At 38.8% G+C, this 16,910-nt stretch overlaps 1 protein-coding gene across 3 annotated transcripts in view; it reads right to left on the bottom strand.

Annotated features, from left to right (window-relative positions):
* Positions 1–16,910, bottom strand: part of DCDC1 (doublecortin domain containing 1) — a 471,483-nt gene that overhangs the window by 29,308 nt on the left and 425,265 nt on the right. For all 3 annotated transcript variants that reach the window (XM_027562739.1, XM_027562740.1, XM_027562741.1), the window contains 5 exons: positions 15,024–15,117; positions 11,468–11,638; positions 3,877–4,062; positions 1,647–1,850; positions 157–358 (listed from right to left, as the gene is read on the bottom strand). In XM_027562739.1, coding sequence (XP_027418540.1) covers positions 157–358; positions 1,647–1,850; positions 3,877–4,062; positions 11,468–11,638; positions 15,024–15,117 — 857 coding nt within the window. The remainder of the gene's footprint in view (positions 1–156; positions 359–1,646; positions 1,851–3,876; positions 4,063–11,467; positions 11,639–15,023; positions 15,118–16,910) is intronic.

Below are 16,910 nucleotides of genomic sequence, written 5' to 3'. Positions count from 1 at the left end.
TCTGCAAGGTAAAAATGATATGAGAATTTCATAGAAGAGTATCTTCCTGTAATTTTTTTTAATTCTCAAAGTTGTGACTGAATGAAAGACGTACATATAACTTTCATATGACCAAACATAAGTAGAATCAGCTAAATTCTGTAGCATGTAACCAACCTTTCATACTTTTAACAGGTGTCTCTTCAGTTCCAACAGTGTCTGCCTCTTCCTTTGGTTCCTCAGAATCTCTCTGAATACGAGATTCATCCAGAGCCCATAAAACCAAATTGCGCAAGGAACTTATGGTGGTTCCATCTTTGGTGTATATTTTGGAGGCTGCTCTGGCCAGACCGAGTTGTTCTGTGCATTCTGTAAGCAGCTAAAAACACAGACTATAAGGAACTGAGAGGAAACAGTGGTAGAACTGGGGATAATCAGGGAGAGTGTTATTTTAGAATTCTGAGAAAATTCTTTAATTTGAGAAAATAGAAAGCAATAACTACCAACTTGATCTTTGATTAGAGATGGTTTTTGATATTAGATTGTCCTATGTAATCTCACAAATTAGTCCAGTCCAGCTGTGAAAATTCTTAGCTCCAAAAATTGAACACAGCAGCTGATGTGTGTTAATACATTTTATCATCAGAAGTATTTATTTCCTAAGAAATGTTAACCTAGAAATTGACTTTCAACCATGTTGCTTTATAGTGAATAAAATTATTCCAACACTTCAGATGAGCTGCTTTAAAATAAATGAGTCATTGACTTTCAAACCAAGAACTGACACATTATTACTTCCATTTGGCAGATGGGAAATTGGGCTGAAAGGTTAACATTTTTGCCCAAGACCACAAAAGCCAGGGTCCCAGGGTGGAATTTGGAGCTGGTAACTTTTGTCCTTTGCCTAGACCATTGACCGCCAATATTTTAATTTAAAAAATCTCTTCAGACTCAATCAAAGGGGTGAGTGAATAATTGTGTGTGTGTGTGTGTGTGTGTGAATATTTGCAAAGAAGTCTCCAGGGTAACTCCCCAACATATTTAACGTTGCATATAAAATACATTGATAAAGGTATTGGCCAGAACCTACAGACATAAGACCATTACCAAGCAACTGAAGGACAAAGCTGTGTTTGGACCCCAGGAATGCTCCTTCCTCCCCAGTGGGGAATAGCCTCTAAGACAGAAGCCACATATTCCCTCCTAGCACAACTCCTGCTTCTCCAATCTGAAAATAACCCTGTCACCGAGCAAGTGCTCAGCTTCTCCAGATGATAAATGAGGTGGGATCTCAGAATATTCAGATGACGTACAACTTGAAGTGGGAAAGGAAGGAAGGAAGAAAAGGCTTTCTGTCTGTCACAAGGGTAAAGAAATTCTGGTAGCTTTGCCTTCCCCTTGCTTTTTTTTTTTTTACCCTTCTTTGCTCTGGAGCCAATCTGAAAACTGTATTCTGTTTTCGCATTTTTCTAAGTCTATAGCCAAAGAAATACAATCAAAAAGAACGTCTTTAAGAAAACAGAGATCTTGATCTCATCAGCTTAAATGGGTAAAACTGGTCTGGGATATTTCTCACTCAATCCCACTGCTTTTTTTTTCTTGTCAGAAGAATCACCATTATCACTGCCTCTAAGGATGCGAGAAACATTTAAGTGATAGCCACTTACCATGGGGAATGTTCCAGCCACAATTAACTTTCCATTTCGATATCCGTCTCCATTTTTGTATGCAATTATTTTCACTGCCTTCTGGTTCGTAACTGCCATGCCACAATGAGATACAACTTGCGTGCAGGTCTTCATCCGTAAAGATAATAGATGCTCTTCATAATAACTCAAAGTGTTTTCAGCTTCACGAGAAGATAAATCAGTCTGATTTTTTTTTTTAAAGAAAAACAACATAGATTGACTCAAACTTTTTTCCTTTTTAGTTTTATTTTGTTATACTTCAACCTTTTAATTTAATATGTGTTTGTACACGTATGTGACATCTAAATTGTGAAATGCTCGCTTCATATGCTATAGGTATTTGATGCTGTAGTCAGAAGGACATTAGGTCCAAACTCCTTGGTTCTCCTCCCAGCCCTGTCACTGAGTCTCTAGGTGACTTTGGGACTCTGGCTTGGGTTTCTGGCCTTCTCCTGTTTTCTACTTTGCCTTCCCCTGGACATGAGGTGGAGAAGAAGGATGCCAGGGCCAGAGAGAGCCTTGGCTTGAAGCAATGGAAAGTAGGACTAAAGGTATTCTCTGAACCTTTAACTCTAGGATGACGTCATCTAGGGTGGCAGACATTGACGTGTGGGGAGGGAAATGAGCGTAGCCTTAACCACGTGGCAATCAGTGTGGTGAACACCACACTTCACCTTCCCTGTTCATCCTTAGTCAAGCTGTGTCTGAGATGGTGTAACACTGGGGATTCTTTTCAATCAGCTCACCCACCCCCCCACCTCCTTAACACCACCCCATTATCACCTCAGCAAAGCCAAATGCCTGCAGGCTTTCCCGGAGGACTGACTCCCCTTCTCCTTCAGAGTTACTGAGGCTTCAGTTGGTGTCTATTATAACTGTGTTAGGTTTAGGGCAGAGAGGACAGCGATCTGGGAACAAGTTGGGCCAGCCTGAAGAGCAGACCAGGAGGAAGGTTCCTACCCATAAAGAATTGCTCCTTTTTATATAGGTGTGTAAGTTTCTCTTTAGTTCTTCTTGCTTCTAAACTTGAAAGAAAGGATTTTTTAAAAGGTGTCATTTAAATTTTTTTTGATATATCATTTTATTTTAATTAACTAAAAAGAAAAAAAAAAAACAAGATTGATGGCATTGAAAGAGAAGAAAGCATATATGGAAAACTGATATGGAGACCAGAATGAAATACACATAAAAAAGCTACGACAGGAATCATTTTGATTAAGGACTGTATAATGTTGTTGTAAACTAGTGAGGTTTTGAAAACACTCTGAAAATACAGATTTTAAACAAGGTTTCAGAATGAAGAAGAAAGAAAAGAACTAGAAAAGAACTCACATTCACAAGTACTTCAGAGGGATAGGTCTTGACAAGGGAAGCATGTTTTTTTTTTTTTTTTAACTCTTTAAAATAAAAATGTTTATTAATGCCAAATTGTCACTTTCAGTATCATGTTCTAAGGCTTTGCCTTTGAGTTTTTTTGTAAAAAATCTTACTTGTTAGTTTGCAGTGTGGTGTTACTTTCTGCTGTACAACAAAGTGAATCAGCCATACGTAGACATATATTCCCTCTGTTTTGTAATTCCTTCCTATTTTGGTCACCATAGAGCACTGAGTAGAGTTCCCTGTGCTATACAGTAGGTTTTCACTATTTATCTATTCTATACATAGTAGTGCATATATATCAATCCCAATCTCCCAATTGAATGGTGCCACCTTAAATTAAGAAACCAGGAAAGCAATAGAGACTTTTTTTCTCCATGATGTGATTAGTATCAGACACGAATGCATGAATTCAGGCATCCAACCTGAGGAGCCATTAACAACAACACATCAAATGAGCCCTGAAATGTTCTATAATAGTAAAAAAGGAGTTTACCCCGTGATGGAGGCAAAAAGCTGCTCCACTAAGTAAAGATTCGCAGCTACTTTCTCGTCTGAAAGCAACACAGAGAGTAGTGCAAGGTGTCAGTGCATGATTAAAGCCTCAGAAGTGCCCAATTAACTTCAGAGTGTGTATCGAACTATTAACAGACAATGTATTTTAAGTTACAACGGGGAAAAGGAAATCAATGCAGGTGGAATGGTAAAGGTGCATCAGTAAAAGATGAACTGGATGAGTGGAGATGAGCTTGAGTGAAGGCAAATAATGAATGCATCAAAGTTTCCAGACTCACGCCACACACGTATTAGCAGAGCTCGGATCATTACACACCGTGGCCACATCCATGACCTTGAAAGGCCCATGTGAGAAGGGCTTCTGGGTCTTGGAGGCCGAGGCACAGAGGAATGGGAGCCCTGGAAGCAACTGTTTCAGTCCTTTCTCTGCTCTCACGGATCGTCCACACGCCAAACAGAGCATCGTTTTCTTCTTTCCACTGGGTGAGAGGTAATAGTATCCCTGGAAAAGGATAAAGATGTTTTGATTTGGACGCATGTAAATTATGATAGCATTTTGTAGAATACTTTGCCATACAAATAAAGCGCTGTTATAATCCCCAAATGCTAATTTGAAATCACAACACGAGCACATTATTTCACTCCCTAATTATTATATTTTTAAAAACCACATTATTTCCAAACACTGTTGATTGAAAAAGCCCGGAGCCGATGACAGTTCAACATCAATGAGTATAACTTGTATTCAGAATCAGAGTTTCTTGGAGGAATGGCCCATTCCACATTTGGGACAGAATATACAGCAAGTCCTCTACATATGAACCTTCAAGTTGCAAACTTTCAAAGGTATGAACATGTCCCTGTATGGCAGCTGTTGTACTGTACTTCTGTACTTTTCAAGGTACTGAACTGTAAGATTAAAAATGTTTCCTTTGTTTTTTGTGTTTGTTTTTCATGTATTATTTGTGTAAAAAGTATTATAAATCTGTTACAGTATGATAATATATAGCTGATTGTGTTAGCTGGGTACCTAGGCTAACTTTGTTGGACTTATGAACAAATTGGGCTTATGAATGTGCTCTTGAAACAGAACTCACTCGTATGTAGGGGACTTACTGTATACTAGACAAGCAAGGATTTCTTGTAGTACCCAGAAAAAAAGAAGCCATCTCAAAGTAAAGGTATTATGTCAAAAAAGATATAGGAGCCACTACGATAGACATTCCACTGGCTCAAAGTGGGGTAATTTGGGGGCAAAATAAAATGACAACTGAAAAACTTCAAATATGTTTGAATATGTAAAATCCCATGAGTTCATAATGATGTAAAAAATATAAGTAAAAAAAAAAGGCAACAAATAAAAACAAAACCACTACTTATTGGAGTCCATTGGAAGAAAATGCACCAATTTACAATTCTGAAATCAGCTTTTAGAAAGTGCAGAAGATTATTTGCAAAGATGGCCATAATATAACCATCCTATTCTCGCTTGTATGTCCTTTTGAAATGGCATTTTGCTGCTCCTCCAATCAAGAAACAGTTTCTTTCTCCTTCCCTCTTTCCTTTGAATCTGGGCAAGGCCACATGACTTGCTTTGGCTGCTGTTGCATCAGCAAATGTGATGCAGGCGGATGCATAAGAAGTGCCTGCGCCCTGGAGCTTGTTTCCTTTCGGCTGCACTTGGAAGCCTGAGACCATAATGTGAGCTCCCCTGAGCTAGCCTACTTGAGAAGTCTTGAGGAGGGAACTCCCTGGCAGTCCAGTGGTTAGGACACTGCACTCTCACTGTGGAGGGCCCAGGTTTAGTTCCTGATTGGGGAACAAAAGGAGCATTGAGGAGAACCAAGGCCCCCCAGCTGACAGCCTGTCAAACACCAGTCATGTAATTTGACCATTCAGGCACCCTAGAACCGCCAAACTACTGGTATATGACCAAGTAACTACAGTCAAATTAGTGACTGTGTACAAAGACCAGCAGAACTGCCCACTTAAACCCAGCCCAAACTGTTGACTCAGGGTACAAAATAGTTAAGCCACTAACATTTTAGGTGATTTGCTATACTATTCTAATAGGTAAGTTATACAGAACGAACATTTATCCTACCATGCTTTACAAACCATAATTCTAGGCAGTCAAATACCTAGCTGAAGAGGTAAAGTTCTTCCTTACATGAAAAATTCAGCTAATATATGTTGGGAAAAGTGATAGAATTAAACAAAATTGACCCTCTTGAAACTTCTAATGAAACTATTGATTTAGGCAATGATCACAGAAAGGCAACACTAAATAAAAAGTCACTGGGAATTGTTCTTTGATGTGAGATTAGGTTGTAATCACCTGAACCCATGGATAACCATTACCATTAAAAATGGAAAATCCACACCGTGTGCCTGCATAAGTGATAAATATGAAACACACAGTAAAACCTATGAAGATTCATGGCCAAAAAAGAGCTGAATATAAATATAATTAAACTGCAGTGTTAAATCTCTTTTATAGGAGTTATGGGAGCCAGAGAAACAGGTTAAAGGATGCCACAGGAAGTGAATTGACAAATCCAAACAAGAGGAAGTCTTCTATAGGATGGATTCTGCAACTCGTAGCACATAGGGATTTTGTTTGAATCCTGACTCCAACTAACCATAAGAATGTTTAGGAGAAACTGGGAAATTTCATTATTAACAGGCCATTAGGAGGTCAAAAAACTTTTAAAAAGCGAAAATGAAAGTCAGTCATGTCCAACTCTTTGCAACCCCATGGACTGTAACCTGCCAGGCTCCTCTGTCCATGGAATTCTCCAGGCCAGAATACTGGAATGGGTAGCCTTTCCCCTCTCCAGTGGATCGTCCCAACCCAGGGATCTAACCCAAGTCTCCCACATTGAAGGTGGATTCTTTACCATCTGAGCCACCAGGGAAGCCCTGGAGGTCAAAAAAATTATCATTAATTTTGTTAGATGTGACAATGGCATAATGATTATAATCGTAAGAAAACGTTCAAATTTTTATAGGTGCAGGATCAAATATTAGGAGAAATGATATCATGTCTAGGATTTGTAAACATTGTAAAACATTGATAATAGTTGAATTTGGATGACAGGCACATGAGAAGTCATTGAATTCGTCTCTCTACTTTGATTGATAATAGTTGAATTTGGATGACAGGCACATGAGAAGTCATTGAATTCGTCTCTCTACGTTGAAATATGTATGAATATTTTAAAGTGCACTCTCTAATTTGCTTTGTTCCTCACAAGGCTAGGACTTCCCTGGTGGCTCAAATTGTAAGGAATCCGCCTGCAGTGCGGGAGACCTGTATTCAGTCCCTGGGTTGGGAAGATCCCCTGGAGGAGGGCATGGCAACCCACTCCAGTGTTCTTGCCTGGAGAATCCCCATGGACAGAGGAACTGGGCTACAATCCATGGGGTTGCAAAGAGTCAGACATGACTAAGCACGTCCCAAGGCTAAAAGTTAAGTACAGCCAGAGTTAATAGCATCATTCTCAATTTACAGATGAGAAAACAAAAGCTCAGAGAGGGAAGTTTTTAATTCAAGGATACCCAAGTAGTATGTGGCAGAGCTGAAACATAAAACTGTGACTTCTGATTACAAGTTTTTGGCTTTTTTGCTTTTGTCATATTTATCTACTCTATTTAAATACTGAACATTACTTTACTTCAAAGCCAACATTTAGGTGATACTTTTGAAGATACAGTTCTTAAGTTCTACTATGAATTTCTCTATATGCACATCTGATTTCCATTTTCCTACAAATTACTTGGGGGCAGAAAATTAACATATTTCCTCTCAGATGGAATTCAATGAATACTCACACAGAATAATTTGTACAGAAAAACATGAACTTCTTGATAAATCGTGTGCCAATGATATTCCTTATTACACTAAAGAAGCCCATTGAAAGCATCCAGAAAATGTATTTTCAATCATTAAGACATCAATTCCCATGACTGTGGGGCTGCTCACTATTTTTATGTTCCCCAAATTATTTTACTTTGACAATGGTGCACATACACAATGTAAACTGAAGTTTTGGTTGATTCATTCAAGCTTAATACAGGCTTTAAACTGCTGCTGGAAAGGAAAACTGAAATACGTGGGGGTAGCGCCCGAGGTTAGGCTGTGTCTACAGGATGCAAACGGAGTTTAGAAGTTGAGCAAGTCAACAGCTGGCTCTATATACAGAATACCAAGCAACTGGTGTGCCTGACATTTTTCCTCTATAAAATCTCCTTGATTTATCAAAATGACTAATTCGACCTGTTCCTTTGACCTTATACAAACATGGTCTATGACATGGGGCTTGTTTGGTCAATAATGACTTTGACTATATATATAATAGCTACTGTGAATAAATGATTCGGTTTCTTTATCAATCTTAATTTAACTAATTTATTGATATTATTGCCAATATCTGCTGGATCATCAAAAAAGCAAAAGAGTTCCAGAAAAACATCTACTTCTGCTTTATTGACTATGCCAAAGCCTTTGACTATGTGGATCACAATAAACTGGAAAATTCTGAAAGAGATGGGAATACCAGACCACCTGATCTGCCTCTTGAGAAACCTGTATGCAGGTCAGGAAGCAACAGTTGTAACTGAACATGGAACAACAGACTGGTTCCAAATAGGAAAAGGAGTTCGTCAAGGCTGTATATTGTCACCCTGCTTATTTAACTTCTATGCAGAGTACATCATGAGAAATGCTGGGCTGGAAGAAGCACAAGCTGGAATCAAGATTGCTGGGACAAATATCAATAACCTCAGATATGCAGATGACACCACCCTTATGGCAGAAAGTGGAAAGGAACTCAAAAGCCTCTTGATGAAAGTGAAAGAGGAGAGTGAAAAAGTTGGCTTAAAGCTCAACATTCAGAAAACTAAGATCATGGCATCTGGTCCCATCACTTCATGGGAAATAGATGGGGAAACAGTGGAAACAGTGGCTGACTTTTTTTTTGCGGTGGGGGGGGGGGCTCCAAGATCACTGCAGATGGTGACTGCAGCCATGAAATTAAAAGACGCTTACTCCTTGGAAGGAAAGTTATGACCAACCTAGACAGCATGTTAAAAAGCAGAGACACTACTTTGTCAACAAAGGTCCATCTAGTTGAGGCTATGGTTTTTCCAGTGGTCATGTATGGATGTGACAGTTGGACTATAAAGAAAGATGAGCGAAGAAGAATTGATGCTTTTGAACTGTGGTGTTGGAGAAGACTCTTGAGAGTCCCTTGGACTGCAAGGAGATCCATCCAGTCCATTCTAAAGGAGATCAGTCCTAGGTGTTCATTGGATGGACTGATATTGAAGCTGAAATTCCAATACTTTGGTCACCTGATGCAAAGAGCTGACTCATTGAAAAATACCCTGATGCTGGGAAGGATTGAGGGCAGGAGGAGAAGGGGTCGACAGAGGATGAGATGGTTGGATGGCATCACTGACTCGATGGACATGGGTTTGGGTAGACTCTGGGAGTTGGTGATGTACAGGGAGGCCTGGCATGCTGCAGTTCATGGGGTCACAAAGAGTCAGACATGACTGAGTGACTAAACTGATACTGATTGATGTTATTTATATTTATTATTTAAATGATATCATCTATGTAAAAATAAAGTTGCATCAGTATATAATGCTGTTATTATATACGGTATATAATATTATATAATATTATACTGTATATAATATGCAGTAGCTTTCTAGCATATAATAGTTACTTCACTTTAATTTTCTTTTTCTAAACTGGCCAAGCAAATATGGTCTAGAGAGGAAGGTCTTACTCTAAATCTAAACTGGAATTCAAGGGGGAGTCTATGAACTCCCTGAATTCTCATACAAAAAGCATTTGTTTACACATGTGCATTTTGGGGAAAAGAACATCCATAATTTCACAAGACTTTCAATGAGGTCTGTATCTCTGAAAAGGTTAAGAACTAACTACTGATTTGGAGCCTTTGGGTAGAGGGTAGGTTTCCCAGACCTAAGAGAGAGAAACATTTTTTTTTTTTTAGAATCCCAGAATTGATATATTACTGTACTTTTCAAATTAACCATGTTAATTCTATCAGATAGGTTATTACTTAACTAGTAGGAAAGGAGAGTTATCATCTTTTAGAAGAAATGTTGAAAATTGGAAGGTTTTATCCTTATCTAACAAATAAGAACTCTATCATAACTATAATATACCTAAAATTAATAATAAAACCATAATACAATCTGATATTCAGGTAGTATTCAAATTTCTATGATTTTCTCACTTTCTTACAATTTATTTGAAACAATCAAAATAAGGTCAATACATTATGATTAGTTAAATACCTAAGTCTCTTTGAACCTTTATGACCCCCATTTCTCTTTTTTATTTTATTGTAATTATTCACTGCATATTTTCTCCAATTAGATTTTGGGGGGCAAGAACAGTTCATAAGTGGTACAATGCATTTCTATCAAGGGGCAACTGTTACGACTTTTTTTGGAGTGTTAGTAGATAATGATGGTCACTGCCTAGATCCATTAATGTATTAAAGTTCACAATATGATATTCTGATTTCCTCATACTTTATTCATTTATTATCTGAGATATTCCTATGAAGTGAAGATTCTCCTTGTCAACTATATTGTTATCCTGAGGTACAGTTCATAAAGAAAGAAAAAAAAATAGCTTGATTCTTCATTTCAAAGTAATGGATTCGTTTCTTAGCATCATCTAATTGTGACCAATTGAGCTGTTGCTGTTACTTAATGTCAGCATGAACATATCTAATGTATGTCAATCCCATGCATTCAGTAGTCATATTGATGCTTACACTGTCTTATCTTTGGAGCCTTTTCAAGTTGACTCAATTTTTTTTAACATGACTTCAGCACTCTTTGGCTGCATATTAGCTAACAGCTATGAGATCACAGACAAAGGAGAAAAGGTCAGAGGGGGTTAGCTTAGTGGAAACCAGAGACATGCAAAATGGTATGATACATTTAACATCTCTTATTCAGGAGAGCCAACGAATGATGAGTGAAGAAGCAGTAGACAAGTTTAGAGACTTTTGAGGAGCAGAGTAAAGAGGGTCTTGCAAGGTCTTATAATATATGAGATTTCAATATTCTGTAGGCCAATGGTTATCAAGCAAAGCAAGGTGCTTTGACCCACAAATATCTCAGACATCTATAAAACATGGTACAAGCAATTCCTTAATAATAAAAATTAAAGTACCAAACTTTAGAAATTATTTAAACTTAGAGTATACCATGCTTAGCCCTACACTTGGTATAATGTAATATAAAGTCACTTTTAATCATTGGCATTTTTAAAACTTTTTATTTTGTTTTGGAGTATAGCCAATTAGCAATGTTAATCTCTTAGCCAACAGCAAAGAGACTCAGCCATACACACGCACGTATCCTTTCTCTCCCAAACTCCCCTCCCATCCAGGCTGCCACATAACATGAGCAGAGCTCCCTGTGCTACACAGTAGGCCCTTGCTGGTTATCCATCTTAAATACAGCACTGTAGACCTGTCACCCCAAACTCCCTAACTCTCCCCTTTCCCCACTCTTGGCATTTTAACATGCTCTCTGGAGTGGGGTGGTACCGAGTGAGTGTGGCAAGCACACCTGTGGAGTGAAGGGGGAGTGGGTATCCTCCTTCATGCAAGTTCTAGTGAGTGACGAACCGAAGACAATGATGGTGCAGGGAGTCAGTAAAACAGTGTAAGTCGAGGGTAACATCAACATCCCTTCCTTCTTTCTTGACCAGAATCAGAGTCTGACTTCATTCACAAGTCAGTGTTTAATTTGTGCGAACTTAAGGTTTTCTGGGGAAAGAAGTTTCTTGCTTTATTAAACTAATCCATCCCTCCGTCCTCTTTTTTGTAGGAGGATGAACCACTTACTGGTTGATCGATGTTTTCTTCTCTAATCACAGAAGATGTACAAACACCAGCATAGTTTGCAGCTGTGATCTCTTTATCCAGTGAAGTGCTTTGAAAGGCCATAAAAGCTTTCGTACTTTTCAAGTAATTCCACTTTTGATTAGAAGCCCCATTGTTATGTGGTTTGTATTTCTGAAAAAAAAGGGAGAGAGAAAAATATGGAGTCAAATAGAAGAATTTATGATTTGTGTACAGCAATCCTAGTCTTCATTGCATAAATTCAGAAAATACAAATAATTACTCAAAAGTCTACTATGTAGTGATAACTACCCTTGATATTGGATGATTATATTTCATATACACTTGCACTCTGATTTATTAAAAAAATGGAATCAGAAAACACACAAAATTTGATAACTGCAGTAGTTTTTTGGGTTTTTTTTTAAGTTTATATACTATTTGATCTTAGGGTATTTTACTTTATCAGTATTCGGTAGTTAAACATGTAGATTGTTTCTCAAATTTTCTTTACTATAAGCAAAAGAGCAACCGACATTCATAAAATAAATCTTTGTGTAAATCCATAACATTTCGAGAACAAACTCTTGAAGTAGAATTGCTAATAAAGGAACAGGATCATTAAAAATTCATGATGCATAATATAAAAGCTTTATAGTATCAAAATTTTTTCTAGAAAGATTATTCTAGTTTACACTTCAATCAGTATTATATGAAAATGGTCTCTTGACACTCTTGCCAAAGCATTGAAAATGTAATAAATGAAAAATAGTACCTCATTTATATTTTAATTTACATTCACTTGCTACCAAGAAGGTTTTTTAAAAAATATGAGTACACCATATTTTCAGGGTGCTCAGTGGGTAAAAAACCCACCTAAAATGTGGGAGAGGCATGAGACAAGGGTTCAGCCCTTGGGCCAGGAAGATCCCCTGGAGAAGGAACTAGAAGCCCACTCCAGTATTCTTGCCTGGAGAATCCCACTGACAGAGAAGCCTGGTGGGCTACAGTCCACAGGGTTGCAATGAGTAGCACATGACTGATGCAACTGAGCATGCACACACTCTATTTTATGTATTCGAAACAGCGTATTTATCCTAATTATAAAACTTGGTTTGAGCATAAGTTAAAAAATGAGTAGTTTCAATTTTAGGGAATTTAAACCAGTAGATTAGTTCTAACCAAACATATCGACACTTCAAGGAACTTTATAATGAATAATACTTACTTTACCAAAGAGAGATTGATAGTGAAGAGGAAAATAAATGAGTCTTAAGAATTGATTTAATAGGTCAGGCAATAGAGCATCCCTCAGAGGTACACAAAACAAAGGCTATATTTCAAGGAACAGGGAGAGGGTTTAGTAACATTAACCTAACAGGCCTCATTTTTATTATTTTACATGAACATTGATATATTCTTACAAACTGCTTCAAGAAATAAAAATGAAACAGCAAGTAAAGAAAAAACTCTTGAAAGGTAATACAAATTACCTTGAGATCAAATTCATTTCTTATAAAAATGGGAACCTTAGGGGAAAACCTCCATATCTATAATTTTATGAAACTGATTAAGGTACTAAATTGCATCTGCATGAGGTTTTACCTCACTGTCATTCGTGCCAAAGAGGCACCTATCAGGGCAAAATGCGATGTTACATATACAGTATCTCATAGAATAAAATTTTAGACCCCCACAGACTGTAACCCGCCAGGCTCCTCTGCCCATGGAATTTTCCAGGCAAGAATACTGGAGTGGGTTGCCATTTCCTCCTCTAGGGGATCTTCCTGACCCAGGGATCGAACCCATGTCTCTTGCATCTCCTGCATTCGCAGGCAGATTCTTTACCATTTTCAGGCAGATTCCTGAAGCCCTGTCATCGATAGAAGATTTAATTAACCTTTTGTATTTGTTCAGATTTTTTACCACTTGAGTTACAGGGAAGTCATTACTAACAATCTGAAAGTGAAAGTCGCTCAGTCATGTCCAACTCTTTGCAACCCCATGAACTATACAGTCCATGGAATTCTCCAGGCCAGAATACTGGAGTGGGTAGACGATCCCCTTCTCCAGAGGATCTTCCCAATCCAGAGACCAAATCTGCCTGCGATGCAGGAGACCAGGGTTCAGTCCCTGGGTTGGGAAGATCCTCTGGAGAAGGGAATGGCAATCTACTTCAGTATTCTTGCCTGGAGGATTTCATGGACAGAGAAGCCTGGCAGGCTGTCGTTTGTGGGGTCACAAAGAGTCAGACATGACTGAATGACTAACACACACACATTTGTTCAGATTGCTGTATCTCAATTTTGGATTCAGGACCTGCAAAACAAGTTGCCTCATTGCTATTAGAAAATGGCATAAAACAAATTCTATTTGGAGACAATATATTCTGTTCAACAAAAACATGGCAAATACTGTGGAGGACACAGAAAGTAAATGCAGAGAAGGGACACTCCTAAACTTTCTCTCCTCCTGTGCTCAGTCGTCTGTGATTCTTTGCAACCCCATGGACTGTAGCCCACCAGGCTCCTCTGCCCATGGAACAATCCAGGCAAGAATACTGGAGTGGGTTGCCATTTCCTCCTCCAGGGGATCTTCCTGACCCAAGGATTGAACCTGCCTCTCCTGTGTCTCCTACACTGGCAGGCACATTCTTTATCATTCACACCACCTGGGAAGCCCGCCTACCAAGGAAAAACTACATACCCATCCAGGAGTGTCTTTGGTAAGTAAGGATGACAGACAAACATGGGAAAAAATCAACTCCATAGGTCTTTATCCAGAATTCAAAGGAAGGCAGCCTTCTCTGGACTCCAAAGATTGCTTGGCTGCTCTAAATATTTGCAAAATGTTGAAAGTGTATTTCAAATGGGTCTCTTAGTAGAATGAACGTTGATGAGCTCACATCCTCCAGGAAGACTTCTCTGACCATGGTCTTTACTGCCAGTTGCTGGGTGAGAGGGAACTGGCTTATGTTTCCAAATCATTGAGCTTAAAATATGTGCATCAAACAGGCTTCCCAGGTAGCACAGCGGTAAAGAATCCACTTGCCAGTGCAGGGTCACAAGAAACGCAGGTTCGATCCCTAGGTGGGTAAGATCCCATGGAGTAGGAAATGGCAACCCACTCCAGTATTCTTTCCTGGAAAATTCCATGGACAGAGGAGCCTGGCAGGCTACAATCTATGGAGTCACAAAAAGTTGGACACGACTGAACACACACACACAACAGCCATTCGCCTGACTACACCCACTTCTGAGACACTATGAATGCTTTGGGGATAATTTCTCATGCTTGCCGTTGGATTTGATTTAAGTAACTCACATAGCTTCTGACATGCAGCAAGCCCACAGTCACCATCTGTTGGATTAAACTAACTTAAGGGCTACATGAACATGTTCAATTTGAAATCTAGGCAGATTATTGTAAATATTTTAACAATGGCATTCACGATAGGTTTCTATGACCTATCTTTCTCCCAACAAGGAAGCACGGAGCTTTCCTTAAATTTAACTAAATAAAGGGCTGTAATTACTTTCTGAGCCTCTGTATATCTTACCTGAGCAATAACCGGGTAGCCACAGACTTTATCTCTAGCCTTGGTCATAGACACTGCCAGCACGAGATCTGGGTTACTCACCAGGTGAAAAGTCCTTGGGAAAACAGGATTAGGCACATTACAAAGTAGCTTTACCAATTTAGAGCGTCCCCTGTGCTACTTATCTGTGCATTGCTTCTTAGCTCCATAGATTCTCTGTGATAATGGATGTGAAATCTTCTAGGCATTTCTCCCCACCATGAGCATGAAATTAAGTTTTCTTGGTGGAGAGTGCTGGAAGAATAGGGAAGGAGAAAGGGGCTCTCTTGTTCTTTCTGGCTGCTGCCTGGGGTCAGTGTTTGGGAGTGGGGATATCCAGGGATGCTCTGCCAAACCAGGTGCCCAGATGACATGGTCCCTTAAACCCTCACAGCCCTGGCCTGGTGATCATCCGCTTGTGGCCCTCTCGACATGGACACCACGAGCTCCAGGCCTTCTGCAGCACCAGCAACCCCATATCCTCTGCATTGCCATGTGTCCAGCAACAGCTGCACCCCCACGTATGTTTCAGAGGGTTGCTTCCTGCTTACCCAGCAACCACAGACACGATCTGACCAGACAAACTGGCCCATTTCTCAGCCATCCAGTGCACGGCACCCATGCTTTTCCAAGTGAGTTCTGAACTCCAGGCTTGGGAGGGACCCAATTCCAAGTTTGTCCTCAACTCCCTCACCCCCAGAGTCCCATATAGAGGGATTATAAAAACTCTGATAGTCATTTATCACAGTTTAATAATTCTTTATGTTAAAGAACCCTATCTAAATTTTCTCTCTCTAGACTGTACCCAGACACTCTCCTCACCTGTTCTGCTGTTGAAAAGGTAATGTTGCAGACAGATTAAGAACATGGATTCTGAAGTCACAATTCCTGAATTTAAATCTTGAATATACCTCAAGATTTGCTCAACAACACTGTGTCTCAAGTTTCCTCATCTGTAAAATCAGATAATGGAGCATACCTCACAGGGCTCTCATCTCGGGGATATAATGGGTTAATGCATAGAAAATACATTGAATATTGTCTGCCTCATGGAACTTAATATGATCTACTATTATTGATGGCTGTGATTTTTTTATAGCCTTCCCTCAAATTCTTCTTTTCTACATGAGTATTTCCTAAAAGTTCAAGATTTATGTTGAATATTTTTAAGTTACATTGGCGTTAAAAATAAAGCCTCCTTGACTGAAAAAACAGACAAAATTATAGAGCTACCCCCCCCCCCAGTTCTTTCCCTTATGTCACTTAAAAGCAAAAATAAACCAAACATTCAAGGATATTGTCTGCATAGCAAAAGTCTACTCTTTATGTCTGTCAACATAGTTGCATTACAGACCAGCAGTGGCATTCCTGCTGTGGAAAGTATAGCTAGTCCTGAGTATAAAATTTAATGATGTGGAAGTGGAAGAAAGGGGGAGAAAGTGGGGGTGGAAATCTGTTGTAAAAATACAGTATTTTTACTTTCAAGACTTAAAAGGTGCTAGATATCTAAGTCTCTGAACATAAAACATTCTCATTGTAAAGCATATGACCGACTCACATTGTTGTACAGCAAAAAACCAGCACAACCTTGCAAAGCAATTATATTCCAATGAAAACATGTTTTAATAAATAAAACAGATGAGATAGGAAATACCCCAAACTTAAAAAAAAAAAAACAACAGAATTTGAAACATTGTTTATATTCTTACAAGACTATCACTATTAATCATACAATGTGTTTCTTCCTTCTATTGTTAGTTAATGAAGTGTGATTTTACATCCAAAGTGGGTATTCGATTTTATCAAATACCTTTTTAGCATTTATCAAGTCCGTGCAAGGCGGGAGTGCTGCTGTTCAATATTGTTCAT

This window comes from Bos indicus x Bos taurus, chromosome 15, assembly GCF_003369695.1.
Source record: "Bos indicus x Bos taurus breed Angus x Brahman F1 hybrid chromosome 15, Bos_hybrid_MaternalHap_v2.0, whole genome shotgun sequence".
Classification (NCBI taxonomy): Eukaryota; Metazoa; Chordata; class Mammalia; order Artiodactyla; family Bovidae; genus Bos; species Bos indicus x Bos taurus.
Note: the sequence above shows the minus strand (reverse complement) of the source record. Positions and strands in the feature narration are given on the sequence as shown.